Here is a 25,025-nt window from a genome sequence, read left to right as displayed (position 1 = left end):
AGAATGCAGAGCAGTGCTTTCTGATTTTAAGTCCTAAACCTTCACAGCTACACACAAAAGTAGTGGGAGCTCTGTTTTAAACATCTGTGGTGCTGTATCACATTATGTATTGGGAATGAACCAAGGCCCAACCAGCATTAGCAGGTACTTGTGACCTTACTGCTTCTCATCTGTTGAACAGGCCTCCTCAGACCATGTCATCTCATAAGGCGGCAGCAAAAAATAATTTCCTTTCATCTGTTAAGAACTCAAATCTGACATTGATAAGTCCCATGGAAGAGATAGCAAATGGGTATGCGTTCAGAAGAAGGTTTTGAATAGCATCCCTAAATGAGGCAGGGATTACACGCTGGCCTGTGAGAAGTACAGATGTTTCTGAATAGCTGCTCGTTAAGGTGACAATATCTTTCCATGGGCTGAATAGGTTCTTGGGAAAAAATAATACGTGATCATGAAATTAATGACTATCACTGCATACTCACAAGGGAGCCACATTTCCGACACACAGGAAATACGCATTTCCTAATACACAAGTGTTTGACCTTAAACCTTAATAATGTTCTTTTAATGTACGTCCCATTTAGCTTCACATACACAGGCAGAAAGGAGGAGAGGATGGGATGTGTGAGGTTCATGTTTTATGTATATTGTTTAATACTTTCCACCCATGCTTTGGTAGTTGGCATAGCAGGGAGAGATATTCTGGTGGCAATTTTAGATTTAAATCATCAAGCAGTCATTCTGATACTAAAAGCACTTGTTCTCAGCTGTTTTATTATAGTCATAGAAAGTGTTCAGGCAGATTACTTGTGAAAGGAGAGAAACGTATTTTGATATTCCCATAAAATCTTATACTAGATCAGTAGTCATTACCACAGATAATACTAAATTGTATATATGTTATTAATATACGCATAATGCTTTCTTGGACGGAAAGCGGAGAAACTGTGAAGTCTAGAAGGAAATCAGATCTGAAGAAAAATGGGGAATTTGAAATAAGCAAAGTGAGAAATGATGCCTTATAAATCAAAATCCAGACTGCGTGCGAAAAATACCAATGGAAATGTTAACCCCCACTGCATTATCCCCCTAGTTATCAAGATATGGGAAAAGGCATTAAACTTAAGAGTACGACATGAATAATAGTTTTATGGGGATTAACGTATCTGGAACAGCTTCCCGAAGGAATGACAACAAGCAGGCAGTTTCAGAGCAGGCAGGGGTGACTTTTAGCTTCTTGATTGTCACAAGTGCCCAAAGCACTGTGGGGCACCCTGAAAGCCCGGGGGTTTAGTTGGGTGACTGGCAGCCTCTGGACCATGAGAGCAAACAAAGCATGTAAACACGATGTTACTGTGAAGTCTGCTGACTGAAGCTCTGCGGTCATAATGAGTGTTTCGTGCGCATTGAAGTTCCCACATTCCTGACATAGCCAGATGCAGGCAAATTTTCCATGTGAGATGTGCGAAGGAGCTGTCTCCCCCAGCCCAGTGCACAGTGCCCAGGAGCACTAATTCCCCTTCCGAGCACCCTTGGTCCTGGCCAAGCCAAGCCACTGCCAAGGAAAGGGAAGCATCAGCAACAACTTTGGTGCATCTTGTCTCCATCTGTACAGAGGTGACTGAGGAAGTGATAGAGAGCAGATGCTCATACCTGGTTCCCATTCAGGAGTAACAAAGAGCTCTTTCAACCCTGTCTTCTCTCCTTATAGTATACCATACCTCAGTTGGTATGTGGGACTCGCAACAAATATAGAGCCAGAGCTGATGCTCTATCCCACCTGCATCTGTCCATGAGGCTGCCATGTGTTTCAGGGTGGAGGGGAATGAAGAAACAGCATTTTCTACACTCTGGAGAAGACACAAGAGCATTTACACAACTGTTTTTTACTTGATTTATCTCCTGTTCAGATACACACAGTTGAACAAAAGAGAAAAACCCAAATTGCTGTGAGCACTAAGCTTCTTCACTGTTCTCCCATTCCAAAGAGCTCAAGCCTTGTTTGTGGACAGCAGGCATGGAGACTGCAAAGCAGCTCAAAGTAGATCTTCATTAAAAAAAAAAAGAAAAAAGAAGATAATGGAAAGTTGCTTGCTCCACCTATTCAGTACAGCTTTACAAATAATGCACACACAGCAAATTTTAGTGTTTTATCATTATTTACTAGCAGAAACCAAGGCTTAAATTCTTTGGAAAATTCATTAAAGCTGAGTAATTCGACCAGCTAAAGATGTGACACATCAGAACAAAATCAAGAATGTTAGCTATAAATTTTGAAATGTCATGCTTGGGATTCTCTTGTCTGCGTCACTGGAGTTTCTCCCTGTGGTCAAACATGCACAAGATGGTAATGCTTTCCGTTTCAGGATGTTGTAAACTTTATTAATCGCTTATGTTTCAGCCCAGAACCGACACAGAGCTGGTCTGTGACCTGGATAACCCACTTTAGGGGTAAGTAAGGCCAAGACCCCCCTGCTCGAAGGCCGCCACTGTCTTCGGCTGCTCCAGCAAAGCTGGCAGGCGAGGAGGGCTGAGCGAGGTAGGCGAGGCAGCTCTGCCCCAGCCCTCCCGTCGGTTGGCAGCCCCTTCCCGAGGGTGCCCATCCGCTGGCCGCGCAGAGACATACGGGAGAGGAGAGCAGCACTTGCTGGAGAAGTGTGCTACCAACCTCTCACAAACCGTCCCTTGTTCAGGGCTGTCGCTTCAGGAAAAGATATACCCCGCGCTGCTACAGAAGTGCTGTTTCAGCCAGAGCAGCGTTCAGGCCTCGGGTGAGCACAAGCCACTACCCAGTTTAGCTTGGGTTTGCGACCAGGAAGCTAAAAACCATGCACATTAATGGTGGGGATGTTCCCCCGAGATCTCCACACCCTCCTGGTGACCATGTTTCCAACAAAACCCTCGTGCGGTGCAGCCAGGGACGAAGGAGAGCGGCTCTCCCCAGCTGGACCTCTGGGGGCCCTGGGGGCCCCGGAGGGGGGGGGGGGGGAAGGGCGGGGGGGACGGTGCTGGCGGCCCCTCGTGCCTCGCCGCCCCGCTGGGGGCCACAAAGCGCCGCCGGTTCCCTTTCGTAGCACCGAGGTTTATAGACGGCCTGTATCAAATGACCAGAAAGCCACCACAAAGACCACTCTTTACTCCACGCATTGTCCCACAGGCTTCTGAGAGGATGACACCAGCCTCCCGCCAGCACGGGCTCATCCCAGCCTCCGGAGGAGGGGCCGGCCGCGGTGGAGTCAGGAGAGCAGCGGGGCTTATCAGGCTGAGAGGCCCCCCACAAGGCACCACAACTCCCCCTTACCCCACCTGGCTCCCCACTCCCGCTCGAGTCTACGGCGCCACCCCTAGGGGGGACAATGCTCCGGCGGTCTGCCGGCAGCCAGCTGCGAGGGGGCGGAGCTCGCACCAGCAGAGGGCTGTGATTGGCGGATGCGAGGCTATAACTAAGGGCGGGTGGCGGGGGGACAAAGCAGTCCGCGCGGGACCGGCGGGTGGCCGGGGGTGGCTTGCCTTGCCACCTCTGCCGGGGTGTTTGTTGTTGGTTTTTTTAATTGTTTTTAAGGTCATTTTTATCCTTTTGGGGGGAACCGGGTTTGTGTGTTTTTTTTTTTGTTGTTGTTTTTTTGTTTTGTTTTGTTTTGTTGTGGCCGGCCGAGGGACTTAAGCCGAGATCAATGAAGGAAAGAAGAGCGAGCCAGAAGTTATCGAGCAAAGCGGTGATGGATCCCAACCAGAACGTAAAGTGCAAGATTGTGGTGGTCGGGGACAGCCAGTGCGGCAAAACCGCGTTGCTACACGTTTTCGCCAAGGACTGCTTTCCCGAGGTGGGCCCGGGGTGGATCGGGACCAGGGCCGAGGCGGGCTGTGTGGATGGGGCCGGGGTTCGGGCCAGGGGCGGTGGGCGCGGGCTGACTGTGCGGTGTCTCCCGGCAGAGCTACGTCCCCACCGTCTTCGAGAACTATACGGCCAGCTTTGAGATCGACACGCAACGGATCGAGCTCAGCCTCTGGGACACCTCGGGTAAGCGCTCCCCCGGGGGCGAAGTCGGTGTGTGTGTGCGTGCGTGGTAAATTGGTGAGAAGCGGCAGCCCCTGTCGGTCGGGGGAGCTGGGGAGAGGAGAAGACCGTCCTTGTGGCCCCGCAGCCCCTCACCGCCGCGCCGTGGCGGGGTTGGCTGTCTCCAGAGGCGAGCGGCCGCTGTGCGAGACGGGAGGCTGCTGCTCGGCTGTCTTGTTGTTTGTTTGTTTTAAAATCTGAGGTATAGTTTAGCCATATACTTGGGGAGGGAAAAGGGTGTGGACAGCCCTCCATTAAGTGATTTGTCAGCATTGCAGGGGAAGGCAGGCAGGGCAGGGGTATGTGTTCCCACCTGCCTAACTGGAAGGAGCTTATCCAAGGAGCTCCAAGGGGATACCTTTGTTCCTCTGCTGCTGAGGTGCCCCACTTTACCTAGTAGAAGAGTGAAGAGGTGGTTATATATGCTAATGGTAAATTACATCAGTTTGCATCGGAGTTCCTTGTGGCTCCTTAATGCCTGTTTGGATTCCTACAAGATACAGTCCTGTTCCCCCCGCCGTGATTTAGAGTCTTTAAAGCCCGGAAAGAATAGGGAGGTAGGCATCTCTGGCCCTCTGAGAATGCGGGGGGAACTGTCCTTTCTTAATATCAAGAGCAGTGGTTAAGGTCATCGTCGTCATTCTTCCAGTTGTACCTTCAGTGGCCATGTCAAAAACACTGGCTCATCTGCCTCAAAGGTTGAGATTCTTGGTGCTTGGCTGCCTTAGATGTCATGGTAGGCCAGGAACAACTCTAGATCCTGCTGTCATTGATACTTGGACTAAGTTTACTGCCAGTGCAGTGAGGATGTGTCCCTGAGCTTGCCACCTCAGTGCTGGAGAGGAGTGTGGACAGCCAGCAAGTCTGCAGTACCTCTGCACTCCGGGGGAGGTGGTCAGTGTAAAGGACACTGAACCGTTAACACAGTTGTGGATCAGGGTTGTTCTTCATAATTCACTGGAAAAAAAGCTGGAGGCGCTTGACAGAGTTACAAGCCCTTTCTTCTTTGGGGAAGTTGTGTAGATAGCTTGTTAATGTTGAATTTGGACATAGCAGTTCCTTCTAAATGTGACAGCAGTCCTTTTACCAGAAACTAAAATGTTAATCCCCCTTTAAAAAAAAGGAGTTAAGGCAGAGAGTTGGCTTTTTCCTCTTGCTGTTCAGGAAATGATTCCAAATTCTTGCAACACGATTACTGGGAAAAGGCAGTCTTTGCGCCTACAACCAGTATCAGCGTAGCTCTGAACTGATTTTTTTCTTCATCTCATGCCAAGTAAGACTTGCAGACTTCTAGCGTGTGTCTGGTTTGATCTTTCATCCTGATTACTAAACTGGCTGTAACAAACTGTGGAGTAAGGGTTTATTAAAAATTAATAGTGAAGTTATTTTGGAAAATTTTATCTTAGCTATTAAAATACAACAGGATTGTAAGTTAAGTTGTTTGGCATGGGAAGGTTTGGAATCTGTATGTCAGGCTGGAGACACCCGTGTAATGGAATATTCTGTAGCACTTCAAAAGACAAAAGCAGTAGAAGGAACACCTGCCAGCCTTTGCATGTGCATGTCATCTTCTCAGGCCTGTCCTGGAACTATCAGAAAATTCGACTTGAGTCAGAAGCTTGAGATCAAGTGGCTGATTTGTCTGCAATCCAAAAGCGAAAAGGAAATGATTGAAAGATCCAGTGCTTGGTCTTACAAAGTACTACTGTAGATCTTCTAGTTCGTCTGCAGATGAAGAATTACCTCTCTGTGAGCAGCCCTTCTCACTGACAGCAGGAGCAAACACTACCTAAACCCATCAACCGAGTGCAAAATCTCATCACCAGATAAAAGACGTTAGAAGATAAGATAATGTTTTGGCATTAGCTTAAATTCTTGGCAATTTGTTTTTTTAGAAGTCTTTGTCATAGTCCTCTGCTGAATTAGAATAAATGTCTTGATACCATTTTTAAAGCAGGACTAGATCTAGTTAACTTAAAAATATGACTAATTAACTGCTAAATCCTAATGGAAGGCAACATCCATTGCAACAGGGGTGAGGTAACAGCTGAAGTCATTTGAGGTACCTCAGTATCTCCTGGGGGAGGGGGTAAGGATGCTGTTTAGCTGAGTTTGATTGCAATATACTGCAGCTATTTCAAGATGACTTGATCAGTATTTAGTATGCATCTTTAACACTCTATTTGTAAGTGGGAGAATGCAATGGGCTGCCTTGCAGATTAGTCCCTAACTTAAGTTAATGTCGTTCTTTGCACTGAATCATTTGGAAGGAAAGTACTGCCACTTAGAGTGTTTTTTTTGTTTACAGAGAAAATGGGAAAAGCCGATGGCATTGTTTAAAATAGTCTTGTGTTAGGGTGAGAACAGAACTTGCAGTCATGAGTTTTAATTTACAATCCTGTCTATAATAATGTGGATTTTATTAGAGAATTCTTAAATACAAAATGGAGAGAGTCACACAGTTGATACAACAAAAACTTCCCAGTAAATTTACAGCTAACTTTAAAATGTTCTATCTTGGATATGGCCCTAGAAATATAGAACAAAACACTCTTGTAAGAGTGGAATGGGAAGATTAATTATTCAGATATTTTTCTGGTACTGTCTAGTTCTGCAAGTCATTGTAAGGATTTAAATTAGCCACAGCATTAAGGAAAGCACTTGCGAACTTGGATTTCAATTGGTTTTTTGACTACCAACCCTTCTTTCAAAGCAGGAATGTCTGGTTGCAGTCTAACTACACCATAAATTACTCCACTCTGTGGTAACATAGTATGGCAGTTTTGAGCTGTTTGGAAGCTGTATGCGTATTTTGCTAGGTAAAGTAGTAGAAGTTTCTTCAGGTTTAAGCTTCATCTTGTACTCTCATGGATACTGTGAAGAGCATTCCTGTATTAGACATCTTTGTCTACCATAGGCATCGTGTAATGTGTATTTACTGAGCTTTTGGCTTCCTCCATTTAAAGTGACTGCTTTGATATTTGTATTCTTGCCAGTACACCACCAGCTGCGGCGTAGAAATCACATACTGTTAATTAGGTATACATACCTGTGTCTCCTTAAAACATTTTAGAGGGGTTTATTGGTTGAACTATGGAAACTGTACTGGATACACTAATAATTCTCAACAGGGGCATAAATACTTATACATTGCTGGGGATTAGCATATAATTAAATCCAGAAGGGCCGTAGAGCATTAAGTCAAGTTAGCTTTACTGTGATTTGAAATTGTACAATCTATTCAGTGTCCATGTAGAAACATAATATTAATCATAAGGTTTTGTGCTGAAATCATGCTGAAATTATGATGAAACATACAGAAACTTACTATTTCCTCAAATTCTCTAGCAATAAGGATTATAAAAGAAATGTCAAATTTTTGTCTTTGCCTTCCACTTCACTTGCAAAGTTTGCTGGACTCAGCCTTTTGATAGTTTTGTTTGTTTGGTTTTTTTTTCCACTTTCATGGCATAGTAGCAGTAGCTAGTCTTTAGTAGTTGGGGTTTTTCCATTTAGAAAGGAAATAGAATAGGTGACTGGGAATCCCAAGTCATCTACTGAAGCCCTGTTTTTGGTTTGAGGTGCAGAAATGTAAACACTCAAAAGGCCGTGAATATTGTGATATTCCTGTGCTTTGAGGTGACATGTTCTGTGATGCTCAGTATACAAAATCACCTGCATTTTCTCCAAAACAGCCAAGGTGGATTTTGAAGGAGGAAAGCCGTCAGCAGTGAATCAGCTACTTAGAGCAGCCACTGCAGTATTTGATGTGTTTTCTATGTAGCTGATAATTAGTGAGCCCAAGGGTTTGGGAGTGAGAATGCTGCTGTTCATCTGTTGTTCTTTCAGTTGACTGGAGTCCAAAAGGCTACAAAGACGAATGCCTGATGGCTGCTTGGTGGTGTGTAAATAGTAGTCTTGCCTGTTACTGAGCACCGCTTCCCTTAGGGCCCGCCAGCAAGCAGAGGCTGAGCAGTGTGGTGAGCAGGAGCTGCCCAGGTTCATCTCCATAGTTGTAAGATGTGTGGCTGAACGTTCCTGCTTGGAACTGGTGGTGGCTTTGGATCTTGCAAACAAATAGGGCTTCTCCGTGATCTAGTGTCTTAAGAATAGTACTAAGCAATCAAAAAATTAAGTATGCTTTAACTTTTAACAGCGTAATTCTAGTATTTATCAAGATAACGCTTGAGCCTGAGCTTGGTGTGTTTTGTAGACCAAACCCAACTATATTGCTGGAGAGGGCTTTATTTCCGTTTAAAAGCTGAACATATGTTGTACTTCAAATGAAAAATAAGATTTTAAAAGTAGATCATTCTTAATGTTTAAATTCTTTTGGCTTTAAGGTGCCAAACAGATTAAAAAAGGGGTATTGCAGCTGGATTATTTTTGTATCACAGAGTAAGATGACCTACAGTGTTGTCAGCAATTCCTTAATAAAGTTGAAAAATCATCCTTGTCCTTGACAAAAAATCTCTTATTTTGTCAAGGACAAAGATTTACCCCCTCCTTCCTCCCACCTCCCCCCCCCCCCCCCCCCCCCCAAATACCACTCCTGTAGCTCTACATTCTCCTTTTGTTTTATAGGTTTGGCATGGCTTCAAATCTGCAGACTAACTTGAAAAAGAGCGAACAGCCATACTGGGCTGTGCTCAAGTTGTCTGTTCAGACTTGAGCCTCATTCCTGGGATTCCTGGCTTCTGAGGGTTTCTCTGGGTGAAACGATGAAATGCCAGATTGAATGGGCTTGCACAGTGAGGGCTGTAGCACCTCTTTATTTGTGCAGTAATAAAGGTTCAGTTATTGCTGCTGAATGAGACCAGGAAACTTTCTTTGTTGATACTGCAGCCCGAGTAGTTTAAATGGTTCCCATTTGTTCTGCCACACACTACCCTGAAGAAAAGGTGGTGTCAAATATTCCTCCTAGCCTGCATCTGAGTAGATGGACTGCCAGTAAAAGTTCACTTACTCTAGCTCAGCATCTTTAATATGAGAGGTTCAGAAGGAAAGCCTAAAAAGAAAAACCCTCAAAACAAATACAGCTACAGCTGACACAGTAGAAAGGAGTCTCTGGGCTGGAGGTGGTGACTGTATGTATACATAAATATGTGCTGATGGACATATATGGTGTGTTGTATCCCTGAAGACTGGTGCGTGAGAAGATAGGTATGTGTCTAAGGAATTAGTTTCTGGGTGAGGCTTTTTTGAGACTCCTTTCTAGCCAGCAACCATGTGGCCAAGCATTAATCTTCAATCCTGCCCTTACTTGCTGGAGCTTGGCAGGGAGATGTGCTAGCCAGGCAGTGGCTCTTACCAGCACGCAGGCTGGTGGCTGGGCAGCAGTCTGTGCTGTGGCCAGTCACAGGCTGTGGAGCAGTGCAGGTGTCTAGTTAATGGCATGCTACTCTGCAGTTTCCCTGGCCAGGGCAAATAACTTGCCCCTGGGCTCTGGGATAAATAACTTGGCCCTGGGGCTGCAGGATGGAGGCACTGTAATAGTAGTGCTGGAGATAGCTGGGAAATAATTGGTAGTGGAAAATGCATATTGATAATCACTGCAAGCAAAGCTGAGCTCGTATGAATAGCTAACTAGTGGTCAGCACAGTCAGCATGCTTAGACTTCTTTCTAGCATGTCATTTACTGCTGAAGACAGCTAACTTGTTTTTTGAAGAGCAGTTTTTGACAGTTGCCTCTTTGTTAGATTGACATCACTTATGAAGATGAGCATTTGAATAAAAGTCTCGTCCAACAAATTACCTTCTGCTACCTAGTTTGGTAATGCTTCATTCCCCATGTGTTACTCTTCATTTCAAAAACAACATTCCTAGGATTCTTGACTCCTTTCTTCCAGTGTAAGCTGTCCAACCAAAGTCATCTGCGATACGTTCACACCATTCCCTGCTCTGCTTTGTGCAACAGCATGAGCTGTCTGTCAGTTAAAAACTTGAGGAATTTCTCTAATCCAGTTAATAGTCTGCTCAGCCTCTGAGATCTTGCAGCCAATTAGTTCTAGATAGTTGGAAAATTGGTGGTATAATTAGCTGATAACCCCAAAACTCTTGAAAGCTGTATCCTTGTTACATTTGTTCGATGCTGTATTTTAGGTACATGAGAAAATACAGAAATAGGAATGTATGACTAAAAAAATTAATTTTAAGTTGCAGGCATGCATCTGAAAGCCTAAGCCCTTAACCTGTTGGACCACTTAACTGTTTAAGTACCCTTCTAAATCAGAAATTCATTCTTCTCAGTAAGTGAAGCGTCAACAGAGTTAGGACCAAACCAGATGTGGCTTAGTGACTGGCACTTCCTAGAAAAAGGAACATTTCCGCCCCCTAATCTGATAACCAGAGTCATCAGATGATAAAGGGAGATTTCTGACTCTGGAGATGTAGCTACAACTCCACACAACATGAGAGTTCTGGAAGAAAAGAACTTTGTAAGTAAAGCATGTGCAAAGTCAGTATTGAACCTACTTATGTTCCATCAGATTACTAGATTAGCTTTGATCTCATTGATAAAAATCTGGTTTATGGGCTAAACATAAACATTTATTGCCAGTATATGTTGGTTTACAGATTGGTGAGGCTTTTTGTGACAGTTAATGTGCATGCCTGTACAGGACTGGGATTCTTTCCTGCTGAAGTATTGCAACAGTTGCTTTAATTTGAAGCAAGAGTTTCTTCTAAAAATTACTTATACCTGTAACAAATAAAGATGCTTTTTGCACTTGGAGCTGTTTGTTTTAAATGAAGCTTAGAAGACTCAAAGCTAATTTGTTTCAAAACTGCCTAAATTTTTTCTGTGAAAGTGCAATTGTGACTAATATGCTTTGAAGAAGCCTTTTGGAGGTTAAGGGTTTGTTCTCAAAGTCACATCCCCACAGGTTAGTGCTGGGACTTAAACTTGGGCTGACCCAATTTCCCTTTTCTTGTTATTACGGGCATCGCAAGGTTTTGGTTGGAGGTGGATCACTGGGGTACCATCACTCTTAATTATTTGGGAAAGCCGTGCTTTTATAGGCAAGAAACAAAAGGGAAGTGGGGAAATGAGCAACTGCAATGAGTGTTTTGGGAATACAGTGCTATTGAAGAAAAGATGGTAGCTAGATGCTATTACAGAGCTTCACTAAACTTTTCTAAACTTTCTGAATAAGCTTGAATGACTGCAGAAAGTAAAAAATCTAAACTAATAAAAATACTGTTTGCTTCCCTGCAGGGTCTCCTTATTATGACAATGTCCGCCCGCTCTCCTATCCAGATTCTGATGCTGTCCTGATTTGCTTTGACATCAGTCGGCCAGAAACTCTTGACAGTGTTCTAAAAAAGGCAAGTGTTTGAGAAACATTTGAGTACAGAACTGTATGAATAGCTTGTCCTTAAATCTCTGAAGAGTGGTGCTGTTTTGTACATTGGAAACTTCAGTTTATTTCTTTTAATGCAGAGATGACAGGACTGTGCTGTGCACTGGTAGAATGAGATAATTTTTTTGAAAGGTATGAATGTTAATTGAAAACAAAACCTCCCTCCCTAATGGACACTCAGGGGTGAAGTAAATTCTCATTCCTCAGCCTTTAGACACTAGTGAATTGTTTAGGGTGGTGTGAGGTACAAGGCTGGGTGCAGCAAGAAATTGTCTCTTACATTATGTTCATATAACAGACAAGATTGAGAAACTTTTCCATGTTGCAAAGATGGCTAAGATGGGCCTGCCAAGTGTTTGGACATTTGCCATGGCTTTACATCATTTCTCAGCCCGAAGTTAGAAGGAGGCAGTGACAAATGCTTCTGGAAGCCACCAGGAGACCTAACAGTGGCATAGAAATGGAACCGTGTGCCAGAGTTCAGATTTTTTTCACTAGCTCTGTGATCTGAGATTCAGTGCCAGACTTTCCCTGAGTTAAAACATTGAATCTTGATAATCATGCTCTGTTTGCAAAGTGGTTGTAGTCCTCTCCTTGGTCACTGCGTATGACTCAACTTTGCAGTGTTATCATTAAGGTTTAATGACCTGAAGTTCCTTTTTCTTTCTGTAGCTGGGGCCAGTGATTCTTGTGTTACTGGGAATCAAGTGGCATACAAGCCTCTGAATAGGCTACAGAAAATACAGATTTTTCTCCAGCTACTAACTGTGCCAGCAAGCATCTATAACTGTCTTTTTCTTTTCTGTCCCTGATAATGTTGGTTACTATACTGTTGCTTAATTCTGTAAGAGATTTTTCTTAATGTGCTTTTAAACTCAAATGATATTTTTAAGTTTCAGGGATTGTATGAACTCTTCAAATTATGCTGGGAAACTTTTGGCTTTCTTGTGTTCTCAGAATAACAGTGTAGAGGGAAAGAAACCCGAGGAAAGTATCACAGAAACTGAACCCTTGGCAGATTTGTGTTAGTTTTAGGCATGCAGATTTAGCCAGGGGCTAATATATAGCAACATTTATTTTGCATGCAAGGCCTGCCTCTAGTTCTGTCTTGAGGAGCCATTGAATGTGGTGACACCAGGTTTCATTGGTTCCTGTCTGACCGTGGCAATGGCTGGGTGTTTACTGCTTGAGAAGTGATAGATATCCAAACCTTTACTCATATAGGCAAACAATCTCAATTCATTCCATCTTGATTAGTACATCAGTGGAATTAATGAATGTATGAGATTGTAAGATTTCATCCTTGACCAGATTCTGCTGGAACTAATGCCATAAGAAATTAGCTTGAAGGTAGATGCAACTATTATATAAGAGTATTTCCGAATAAAATGTCAAGATTTATTAAACTTCATCTTGTATCCATTGCTGCTTTGGATTTAAACATTCAACTACTTGACTATAATAACAACCTAAACTTTTACAGTGGAAAGGTGAAATACAGGAGTTTTGTCCGAACACCAAAATGCTTTTGGTTGGTTGCAAGTCGGATCTGCGCACAGATGTAAGCACACTAGTGGAACTTTCCAACCACAGACAGACACCTGTGTCCTATGATCAGGTATGTGCCATGTCCTTCTTTGTACTTCAGGGTGGAAAATAAAACTCTTTTCTATTATTGTAGCTATCTTTATGAACAACTTCTTCATGTTGTTTATATGAGCACATCCTTGAAGGCAGATGTGCACTCTGCTGGGAGATGGAGGTGAATTTGAAAGCTGTTATGAGCAAAGGTAAAGTCTATTCCATGAATTGGATGCAGCAGAAAATCATGCTGCTCCACAATGCATGCTTCAAGCCTCATAAGGTGATAGCCTTGTTAGTTGCAAAGAGCTTTTTAAGTTAAGCTCAATTAACTTTTAAGTTAATTGAAAGTAAGCTTATTGCTTTTCTGGGCCAAAACAGTAACTGAGAGGTGTTTATATACTGATGAATTAGTGAAATCACTGTATTTAGACTTTAGATTTGAATGTCATTCATTGGACTTTAGCATTGTGCCAGACAAGTATTGCATATAATTTGTCCTTTTTAAAATCTTGTTGCTTTAAAACACCTGTGAAGGCACCTTGCAGCTCCCTCTGAACGTGACAGCAAATCCAGAAAGCATCTTAATTCTTGGCAGCTGTTCTCTGCTGCTGTTGGAGAAATCAGAAGTTTGGAGACAGGCATCAGAGAGACTGAGGTGAAAGGGAAAGGAATCAGGCCATGGGAGAGAGGAGTTAGAGAACAGGGAAAAACTTGACTCTAAGGTAAACTTCCCCTTCTTACTCACACATATGTATCATGCATTGCAGCTGAATCACAGTGGTGCTTTCAGATACACCCTACAGGCTGTAAGAGCGAGAATGGTACTTCCAGAAGTAACTTTAGCTAGTGTGTGTATCTTATGCTATTGCCTAATTCTTGGTGCTTTATCCACAACCTCAGGTTTTCCAAACCAACAGCTCCTAATATGCAATTACTAATAATGCAGTATCCTGCAGCGTGTTTAAATTGGAAAACACAAAGATACCATAAACTTGAGTATCTTGATTAAAATATAACATTTGGTGTTTCACTGTGATGGCTTATGCTGCTTATGGCATTTTTCTACACTTCACTCAGTAAACATCTCTCTATCGCAAACAATTTCAAATGAAACTAAATGCTGGGTTTTTTTACCTGAGTGTAAACCAATTCAGAAGTGTCCTTAAATCCTGCTTGTTGCAGGAGATGTCATCCCAGTTACAAACTACCACTGTTGCATGTGTATATATTAATGTTCAGCCCTGGAGCTATAAGGAGATACTCTGCCACTTATTACATACACAACTTCATATATTACAGTTTTTGAAATATTTCAGTAAAATCGCCAAGACTCATGCTCTTCCACAGACAGTGATCAAAAATCTGCTGACAAGTGGATTTGTGAATCTTCACCCCAAGAGACATCTTTTCTGGTGTCACAGCTTAGCCTGTACCCCTTAGAAACAAGAGTCAGCTGAAGACAAAGGGCTAAACCAAATGCTGTTACTTGGCAGCCAAAAGGAAAATTGTAGGTGTTACAGGGAAGCCTGTACTTCAGTAAACTCCCATAGTTTCATCTGTTTTCTATATAAGCAACAGCTTAAACGGAGCATTGGAGGTGTCTCTTGTGGTTGCCAAATCCCTGGTGTCATGAAGCAACCCACTGCTCTCCTGCACTACTTAAAAGTAGGGAAGGTTCTCTGAGGTCAAGATACACAGCTGCTTTTTAAATCCCTTGCCTTGCTAAGTTGTCATGGGATCAAAGAGCTTAATGGGGCTTTCCCCATTCCTCTTAACTTCATAAGGAACCATTGTGAGGATAAAGCCAGTTGATGGTGACGCGCTGCCTCCAGTATGCTAGCCAGTTTCCCATCAGCTACACCCGAGCAAACATTTCTGAGGCTCTACGGTACAGGCTAGGCTCGGTTAGTAGGAGTTGAGATGTTTAACCGTGGGGAGTGCTCGTCCTACAGACTAATAGTCCTTTATCAGCCACTCCAACCTAAAATAGATAAGATGGCTGCATCACTGCCATGCAAATAGTGCATACTGAAGACGTGAGTCCAAATAGATTAGAGCAAAGAGGTTGGGTTGGACTGACTTGTGCCTTTATCTTAGGCCTATGAGTGTGTGAGGATGTGGTTGGATTTCATAACTTAATGAAAAGATTCATTCCTTGGAAGTAAAATTCCATTGAAATAACTCAGTTTTTCCACACAATGCTGTATTATCTTCCAGTAGCAAAATCCACAACAGGATACCATGGTATTGTCGTTTGCTTGGAGTCATGTGTTCTTTTCCCTGTGCTGCTGGAACAAGTAGCCCTGCTTTGACTTTCAGTTCATTTAAAATCAAAAAAAAAGGCAGCTTCATGTAACTATGTTCCTTTTCCCCTGTTCTGTAGCTACAAGTTGATATAACTATCCCTGACTTAGAAACTCGCAGCACATTTCCCTGTGAACTTTGACTCCTTCATGGAGATGTAACATGGGCTCCACTCCAGGTCAGGGGCACACTGGCTAGCCCTTAAGGCAGTCAGAATACATTTTGTCTTTGGAAACAGCAGGTTTAAATCTGGAAGGTTCCAGGTTCAGACCTTTCCCAGTGAGCATGTGATTCACAGATGGAAGTTAAGGTGTAAGGGTGAAATTGTTAAATAGGTCCTCCTCCTACTCTTCTGGCTTTCTGCAGTTGTTTGCAGGTCACTGAGCTTATCTTTTCTCTTCCAGCTTGTATTTATCAACATTGGAGATAATGCTTGGATACTTACTTAATGCATCTTGGAACCAAAGCTCTGTTTATTTTGCAAAATCAGCTGCTGGCTGTAGTGCTGGAGCTTTAGCTTTGTATTTCACAAAACACTGTGTATGGAAAGCAGCACTGAAAAGTAGTTGTATGGTTTGCTTTGGCTCTCTGTGGAAACTTGGTATTGATTGCGTGTTCTTTTTTCCCTTAGGGTGCAAATATGGCCAAACAGATTGGAGCAGCTACATATATTGAATGCTCAGCCTTACAGTCAGAAAACAGCGTCAGAGACATTTTTCATGTTGCCACCTTGGCGTGTGTGAATAAAACAAATAAAAATGTTAAACGAAACAAATCACAGAGGGCAACAAAGCGAATTTCACACATGCCTGGCAGGCCGGAACTTTCCACAGTGGCAACGGACTTGCGAAAGGACAAAGCAAAGAGTTGCACAGTGATGTGAAGGACCTAGATTTTCTGGCAAAGGAGGAAGTGAGCATCTGGGAGGGGTGGAGGCTCAATGAAGTATACAGCCACATGGTATTTAATGAGGGCTTATGCCATTGCTTTAATGGAGATTTCACCTCTTGGTTGAGACTGTACTTAGGAACTAAGCAGCGAGAAGAAATGGCTCTAAACGAGGTGGCATCAGGAAATGATACATTGAAGAAAATGCCAAAAAAAACCCAAAACAAAAACAAAACCCAAAAGAGAAAATGTTTGAATGTGCTGAGAAAAGAGGGTGAATGGGAAAAGAACATTGCGGAGGAGAGATGTCACTGTCAGTGCTTGTTTCTTTTATTAATGCTCTATTCCTGGATGCTACCACTTTGATTTAATTAAAATAATTTTTTTAAAGAAGACATTCTCAATATGCCCTCCTTATTAAGGAACTATCCCTGTGACCTTATAGTTGGCTTTCCAAAGGATATGATCTAATTTTTTAGTAGCTGATTGTTAAAATGGAGAGTATACCAAGGCCTTTGCATCACCTAGAGGAAAACACTGTATGTGAGAAGTCTGGAGTTTTGCCTTCCCAAGACAGCAGCGCAATCTGCACTTGAGCATGTTGGTAACGAAGACAACCGTTTGAGATTTCCCAGTATTATAGATGTCTTCGCACTGTGGAAATTAAAATGGATCAAATTGGGTGTGGGGGCAAACTATGTGTTGCGGGACTCTGACTTGACATTCCTCCTTGTGATTGTAATTTAGAGTGGAAATGGTCTCCAGTTCCGGTGTACTGTGTGGGTATGTTGCTGTAGGTTCAAATGAAAGGTGCTAAGGGCTATGATGACAAATGATGTTAGTTTTACAACCATGGTAACTTGTTAAGCCTTACTGCCCACTTGGGGAAGCCCTGAGACTCTTCTTCTGGTGGGAGTTGGGGAGCTGGGTGGGTCCTGGGATCTAGCCCTCTGCACATGTTACAGAAGTGCTGTTCTTTGATGTGGTTCACTGCAATTATCTTTGCAAAAATCCCCAAGAATCTGCAAATGAGCCACCAGAGCCAGGTTATCTTTTGTGATGCTCTTATTTTTGGGGCAGCCATCTCTCGCTGCAGACTGCATTTGCTCGTGGTGAGGAAATAGGGTCTGAAGAACTGTGACACCTTAAGGGGTCCCCAGTGGAAACTGGATATTGCCCTTAGTCTTTAATAGATATGTATCCAGACAACAATCATGAAACATCAGTGAACCGGTTAAGTCAAATTCCTTTTTGCTTACTGAATACTATTGTTACATTATAAATGGGCCTTTAAAATTGTTTGCAACTGCTTACTGACTGACTTAACTTCATAGCTTCTCTCAAAAGAAGGATACTGTAAGCTCTAACCGGTGTGGTTATCTCTTGTTGAGGACAGGCATTTTGTTCCCAAGGGTAGTGCTTCATTTTTGAAGTGTTAAAGCTGTGTTCATGTTAACTTGCGCAAAGGTAAAGGGTTACCATAACTAAAATTCAGTTCTGTGTGTTCCCGGCACTTTGTTTCATCTGATAAAAGAAGAAAAAACACAAAACCCATTCTGATTATTTCCCAGAAAAAGACATTTTTACCACCACAATAAGCTTTTGACTGATGCGACAGTGCGCTTAGGGCAGTATTACAAAATAGCTGGTAAGTGCTTTCTGTATTTAAATATTGTGGAAAAATAAGTTATAACTGTTAAAGCAGGACCTTCATTACTTTATTTTTAATTGTTGAAGTCACTTTGTATGTTTGGTTAATGTTTCTGCAGTATTTATTAAAATACCATTTTTTTTTTCTTTGAATTAAAAAAGAAGATTGACCTGTAGTGGAAATGGCCTTTGTGTGTTAGTTCATTAATACTTGTGTATTTTGGACACAATTGCACTGAGCCTACAGGTCTCTTGCCTTGACTTTTCATGTCTCACTTTGAGTCTACTGAAGTACACATGTTCACATCTCTGAAGTCAGACAGAAGTCCCAGCAGTTGGTATCTTGCTAATGCTTGTGACCATTGTTTGCTGAGCTCATGGTTTTCCATTTCTGGTGACAAATCATGTTTATTTCCCAGGATTTGTAGAAGCTGTAATCATGTGAGTGAATGCCTCAGTTTGTGAAAAGGGAGCCCATGCTGGAGGGAGGGTGCTGAGCTGGGTTTGTGGTGCCTCTCCTTGTTACAGCACCTTTCCAGCAGCTTGTGAGTTCCTGAGGACGCTTGTCCTCCCACATCCTTGAAGCATCAGCCCTGCAGCAGCTCCTCTTGGAGCAGGAGGTGGGCTCTGGCAACATGTTGCTGTGGTGTAAGAAGTCCTCTGATGATGCTGCTGTGGCAGGATATGTTTGGTTAGTCATCCTTATGTCTAAAAAGCTGGCTTGTCCACTTCCAAAAAACACTTTTGCAGTATTTTTCTATTCTTTCATTGCACAACTGAGTTGTGCAATAGCTTATGGTAATTGAGGTGTTCTACTGCAACTCATCACTTGCAGAAGATCCCGGGGATCCCCCACAGAGCAGTGTTTCTAGACATGGTGGGCTGGTTTCTAGTACAGAAATAGACCTCAGCAGGATGGCAAGCTCTCACCATGCTGAGTATGTGCAATTCAGCACCTCCACGAGTGCGTCATCCTTCCAAGCGAGGGGCAGGAGCCAACAGGATGCCAGCAGTGAGGAAGAGGTGGGTGACAAAAGCAAACTTATCCCATGTTCCTCACTTTTAAACTCATAAATCGTTTGGGTTGGAAGGGACCTTAAATCTCATTCAGTTCCAAACCTGTGCCACAGGCAGGGACACCTTGCACTAGGCCAGGTTGCTCAAAGCCCTGTCCAACCTGGCCCGGATGGGGCAGCCACAGCTTCTCTGGGCAACCTGTGCCAGTGCCTCACCACCCTCACAATGAAGAACTTCTTCCTAAAGTCTAATTTAAATCTTAGATTGCTAAAATTACTAAATCTGTCAGTTTAAAGCCTTTTCCCTTCATCCTACCCTACCTGCCCTTCTTAAAAGTCCCTCTCCAGCTTTCTTGTTGGCCCCTTTAGCTACTGGAAGCTGCTTGTCTCCCTGGAGCCTTTTCTCCAGGCTGAACAACCCTGGGTCTCTCAGCCTATCCATTGGAGAGATGCTCCACCCCTCTGATTGTCTCTTTGGCCTCTGGACTTGCACAAACAGGTCTGTCGTAGCTTTGTGCCCCAGTGCTGAACACAGTGTTCCAAGTGGTCATTTGAGAGTGGAGTTGAGGGGGAGAATCCCCCCCTTTGACCTGTTGGTCATGCTGCTGGTGATGCAGCTCAGGACATGGCTTTCTAGGCTGGGAGTGCACACTGCCAGCTTATGTTGAGCTTCTCATCGACCAACACCCCCAGGTCCTCTTCAGGGCTTGTCTCAATCCATTCTCTGCTAGCCTGTATTTGTGCTCGAGATTGCCTGTGTACAGCACCTTGCGCTAGGTCTGAGTTATGCTATTTGATGGATACGTGTGTTTCCACCTAGACTGGTAGCTGCTTATGCCTCTAGCAGGTACAGTTACTTAATTTTGTTTGTGTGGGGCTTGGTGGTGCTAGGTCTTTGGCAGACGGGTTAGTCTGGTGCCACTGTCTTCCCCAAGGCAGGACCTGCCTGCCTCCAGGGCTGTTTGCAGGCAGGGAGGAGAGCCTGAGGAAGAGGCTGAGCTTGTTCCTTGTCTCTTGGGCTGCTTCTTGTAGCTGATCTGCAGAGAGAAATGGGACGAGCTTGGCTAATGAATAGTTTGATGTTAGTATGGCATTTCTCTGCCTAATCCTCACATAGAAGTGCTGGCTCTCCTGAGGGAGGGATTATTTGCTGAAGAGCAAGTAATTAGTAATTCTCAGATCATTGGGTTTCTTCCTACCAAACTCCTTTCTTACAACAGAAGATTTATCTTTTTTTTCCCAGGGACTTCCCATCTCATTCAGATCTCGTTCTAACTGCCAGCCTTTCTGCAAAAGCCACTGAGATGATGGAGTTGCAGTGGAGTCCACAGGCCTGCAACAGTGGCCCTTTCCAGTTCATATGTTTAAACAGGATCAACTGTTCTATTTTCCTGCAGCCAGTTCAGCTCCTTCAGCTTCCCAGGAGGCTGATAGATGACCAAAACAACCTTGTTGGGCTGTGCTGAGTCCCAGCAAGGGGATGCTGAGGGCCAGGTTCCCATCACAAGAGCCCTGCAATGGTAGAAGGGATGTTCTGCCAAACGTGTCTTTTTCTTTTTTTATCTTCCCTATATTAGTTTGGAGCATTAGGGATGAGAAGCAATCTGAGGAAAATAAAATAGATCTTTTCCAATTTCAAAAAGGATCTGTGAAAAAGGAAGCTTTCCTACAGCTGTCAATTGGGAAATGGTTTTTTAGCCCACTGATTTACGCACTTTGCAGAAGCACTAATCTGGCAGCTCCAGCTCTTTACTGTTACGTATGCACCATGGCACAAATTCTGCACAGTCCTCCTAAAGCTTGTAAATCTTTTTCTCTTGTTGAAGTTGGCAAGAGATTGCTTGTATCTCAAATACTGAAAGGCTGTGAAGGGGGATAGACACCCTCTTTGCTCAATGCAGGCCACCCATGCTGAATGGGGAGGTGACATCAGCACAATTTGGGAGCAAGGAGGGGCTGAGCAAGGGCCCCCCTCAGCGGGCATTCAGCCTCCCGTGGGAATCCCGTGGGTCCTTGCCCAGTGAGTGGAGTCATCACCTGGTTAAACCACATTCCTGGGGTCCTGTTTCCTGCAGTGCTCATAAGTGGGTGGGAACAGTCCCCCTAGGGGACTGGTGCTGGTTCTCCAGCCCACCCCAGATGCTGCTTTGGGATGAAAGTAGCCATTTTACTCACTTTAGCAGGGAAAATGTAAACTATTGGAGTAGGGAGTTGTCAGTAACCCACAATGCCGTGTACTATTGAAATAAGAGTGGGTTTTCAGAGTATATGCAATACAATGAAATAATGCTCATATTATTTAATATTAATAGTGTCCTGGTTTCAGTTTAAACTGTGACAGATATACACGTGAGGAGTCAGCTTACAATCCCTGGTAACCCATGAGCAGCAGAGGAAGGGGTCTGGCTGGTGGGGCTGTGTATTGGCTGTGCTATGGCTCCTGCTAGGTCACCTGGCTTTTCTTTGCGGGAAAGCCCTGAAAAAAAGCTTCCTTCCCAGCATAAGAAACCTTGGCTTAAGCAATTTGAAGGAGGAGAATTAATAAGCACTGTGAATGGCTCTAAGGCATAGACTCATGGCTGGGGACCAGGCCAGCAAATGCCATTGGTGGTCCTGGCGGGCCTGTAACAGAGCAGAAGGATGCCAAATCACCCACCAGCACCAAGGGCTACCTTTGCACTTTAAGAAAAGCCATGAATATTGGGTGTGATGCCCTGGGGCACCTTCGGCTGCTGCTAGAAGCGTTCCAATGGGTCCTTGTGATACTTTCGTTTTGAGGACAAGCCAGTGGCAACCACAGAGGGATTGGGCAAGGGACAAGGACTTTGCTAGAATAAATGTATCTGGGGATGTAACAGAAAAGGAGCTACACACTGAAACTCAGCTTTTTTTCCTGTGAGTGCTCCAGCTGCAGGGGCAGGGATCACCCTGCACCTCCATGGCCTCATCAGGAGTGATGGGAGTATGTTCCCCTCCTTGGGAATGTGCTGATTGCACCATGCTGCACAACTTTTCCAACATGGGCAGAGGAGAACAAAAGCAATTTACAGGGCTGCAGGGCATTTTCTACTCCCAAAAATGGACCTCCCAAAGTTAGGGAAAGACTTTTAGTTGGAGATTGTTCTGCTAGCTTCAAGTTACTGAGAGCAGAGCCATTAACCTTACTCTGACTGTAATAACTGCAAATTAGATTCAAGACTTTACTGAAACCAGACAGTGAGTCACTTATTCTATCGCATGTCTAGTGTTTAGGGAAGTATCTTCCTTTCTATGCTCCCAGCTCCCGTGACTAAGGCTGGATGGAAGCTCAGCACGCGTGGGGATGCACAGCATTGACCTTTGTACGGCAGCACTGCAGTCTTGCCCTCTCCTTACCAGCACAGCATCATATTTTTATTGATACTTGTCTGCTTTGGAAGTGGTTTGCTGCTCTTCATTCTGCTTATTTGCCATGATTCACAGCAGGGAGCTGTGTGTAGTTCTGAGCAGGGGCAGCCAACAAGATGGATGGGCAGCATTTCATGGGGTATCTCAGCTGTGAGAAACCCTTCTCCTTCTGAAATACCCATTCTCTGCTACCGCTTCTGTAGATTTAAACCCTCCCACCCCCCCCAAATAAGCTCCAGAGTATCACCTTGTGCAAACACACAGACATGGTTCTACAGCTAAATTTTGAGTAAAGCTGCAGCTTTCTCTATGTGTCACCTCAAACTGCTGAGCTGTTGCACATCCCATCTCTCCAGGACCCTTGTCTCTGGTGCTGACAAGGACAATACCTCCTTGAAACACCTCACTTTACTACCCAAGGTGCTATGTCGATGGTGTGCCACTCAAACGATGTGCCAGAAGCTTTTTGCCGTCTTCCCCCTTTGTCTGTTCCTTCTGCACTTCCAGCAGTAATTGCAATGACTCTGGCCAATGCAGGTGGCCCCGGGGTGGGGTGCACTTGTCCTTTCCTGCTTAACATAGGACATAGCCAAGGAGTCTTGAGTGAACATACATTGGAGGCGGACATTAGCGGGATTTTGTTAAGATTAGGGGATGATGAGGGGGGCAGTACATGGAGTTTGGTGCCTTTCCAAACTGAGGAGGGCTTTGTGAGGCTGGGGGGATGCGGGAGGGCATTGAGATATGTGTGTGCATGTGTGTGTGCATCTCACTCAGTTCCCTGGCAGCTCAGTCAATGAAAAGGCTGGGAGGGGGTGGCGGGGCGATGGCAGCGGGGAGGCCAGAAGGCTCATCTGGTGTCAGCAGCATTCATGTGCAAAGCAGGGACCCAGAGCAGCGCATTAGCTTCGAGCTGGAATCACTCTTGCAGGCGATCCCAGACTTTTCAGGGATGCTGCACACTTGAAGGTTGGTTATTAGTTCCAAATGCTGCAGGAGCATCTGCTCTCAACTAGCTAGAAATCATGTTTAATAACAAGAAAATCTACTTCAGCCAAATCCCTGTTGGGAGGGCTTTAGCCTGAACAAAAGGCCCTACTACCACTGATTTCCATAACAGATGTAACATGCGATGCATGACAGCTCAGCGCAGTGTAGCTCCTTTATTCCCCACATCTCCATCTGCAAGAAACGGGGCTTTCATTTTATTAATTACTCTGGTGTGCTCCACATGGCTTTGTGTGGCTCTGAGAGGAAGGTTTTGTGTTTCATGCTACAATGATCATGGTAATGGTTTGGGTTGGGGTTTTTTTGGTTTTTGGTTGGGTTTTTTTGGTAATTTTAGTGTTAAAGGTCATTATCCCTCCCCTTTTCGATTTCTCTGCATATGGCTATTAGGGAAAATACCAGCAACTCCCTGCGGTGCCAAACCTTCACTTTTCAGGCAGGGGCTCACTGTCGGCAGCGGGAATTTCCAGGAGCCGACAGGCGTCTTATCCATGCCAGCCTGGGGACGATGCTCAGCCAGTGCCCTCAGGATGCTTTTTTCTCTTCCATCTTCAAAATCTCCCCAGGCCCTAATTCACAGTTTTCAGCCAGTGGCAAACTCTGATTATTCTTCCTCTTCTTGATTGTGTCAGGTCCACTTTGCCATGGAAATTTCTGGCTATTTTGGGCAGTGCGCCTGCTGTGCTTCACAGCTGCCCTCTCCTGTGCTGCTTCCCAAGGATACAGCGTGTGTCATCACAGGGCTCTGCTACTTATCCCCACATATAACATATCTCTACACCACTGATTTTTTCCTATTTCTGCAACTCAGGTCACCCACGTGCAATATTTCAATCCTCCCCTGTGCCACAGCCAGATTTCCACAGCAGCCTCCCATCCACTCCTTTCCACTATTCCCATCAAGGCCTACCCTTAATCCCCTTTTCCCATCTTCCCCCCCCCCCCCCCCATATATTTTGGTTTAGCAAATCATTCACCATGACTACAGCTCCAAGCCTTCACTTTTTGAAACCCTCGCTGTAAGTTTGAGCGTGAGATTTTGTGCTCTGTGACTGGATCGTTTCCAGTCTATTCAAGGCGTTTTCAAGATGTTCACATTTCCAGCACTTTGGGATATTAAAAGTCCCTTTTTTTTCCCCTCCAAGGATATTTAATGGCAGAAAAGGAATAGAAAAATCTCAGAATAAATTTGCAGGGTATGCATTTGCAGGATATACTAATTTTAATCATAACTCTGGTTTTACCTATCGTAACCTGGGTGCAGTGACCCATGGTGTGGCGTCCATCCTGCTCCCTCTCTTTGCAGTACAGCAGCAGCATCCCCAGCTGTTTTCAGCTACTCTGCCCTGTGTTGTGCAGTCCTTGCAGCATCACCTTTGCAGTGATTTGCAATAATCTTATCAACAACTGTGGGTGACTGAGGGCCAAGTCCAAACGGCTTAAACTGATGTCCTCAAGCATGGGTGATGGGTATACCTGCCCAAGAGGAAAGGATGGAAAATGGGAGTTGTGCAATGAGATAAGCATCTCACCAAGTGAGGTGTGCTTTGCCAGGGCTGGAGAAAGACGGGAAAAGGTTTTCTGGGAGGAAAGCAGAGCTTGCTTAGCGGGTGAGCCATCATGCAGTACAGGAGGAAACTGCAGAGACCCAGCACTTCTCATTGCACCCCGGCTACACAAGGCAGAGTTTTTAGATGAATAATATTTAATATTTCATTTTGGATGACAAGTGAATGCAAAGTGAGTGAATACTGGGAAGGACAAGATTTT

At 44.3% G+C, this 25,025-nt stretch overlaps 1 protein-coding gene across 1 annotated transcript; it reads left to right on the top strand.

Moving 5' to 3' along the window:
- The first annotated feature begins 3,596 nt into the window (after positions 1 to 3,596).
- On the top strand, positions 3,597 to 18,020 carry RND3 (Rho family GTPase 3). Its single transcript, XM_061445469.1, has 5 exons — positions 3,597 to 3,824; positions 3,934 to 4,021; positions 11,274 to 11,383; positions 12,902 to 13,036; positions 15,938 to 18,020. The coding sequence occupies exons 1-5, from the start codon at positions 3,675 to 3,677 to the stop codon at positions 16,187 to 16,189; spliced, it is 735 nt and encodes a 244-aa protein (XP_061301453.1). The 5' UTR covers positions 3,597 to 3,674; the 3' UTR covers positions 16,190 to 18,020.
- The last annotated feature ends 7,005 nt before the right edge of the window (positions 18,021 to 25,025 follow it).

This window comes from Pezoporus flaviventris, unplaced genomic scaffold, assembly GCF_033815535.1.
Source record: "Pezoporus flaviventris isolate CSIRO_AGI_PZ_B2104156 unplaced genomic scaffold, CSIRO_AGI_Pfla_v1 ptg000001l, whole genome shotgun sequence".
Taxonomy (NCBI): Eukaryota; Metazoa; Chordata; class Aves; order Psittaciformes; family Psittacidae; genus Pezoporus; species Pezoporus flaviventris.
The sequence above is the reverse complement of the archived record's forward strand: the minus strand, read 5'-3'. Positions and strand labels throughout refer to the sequence as shown.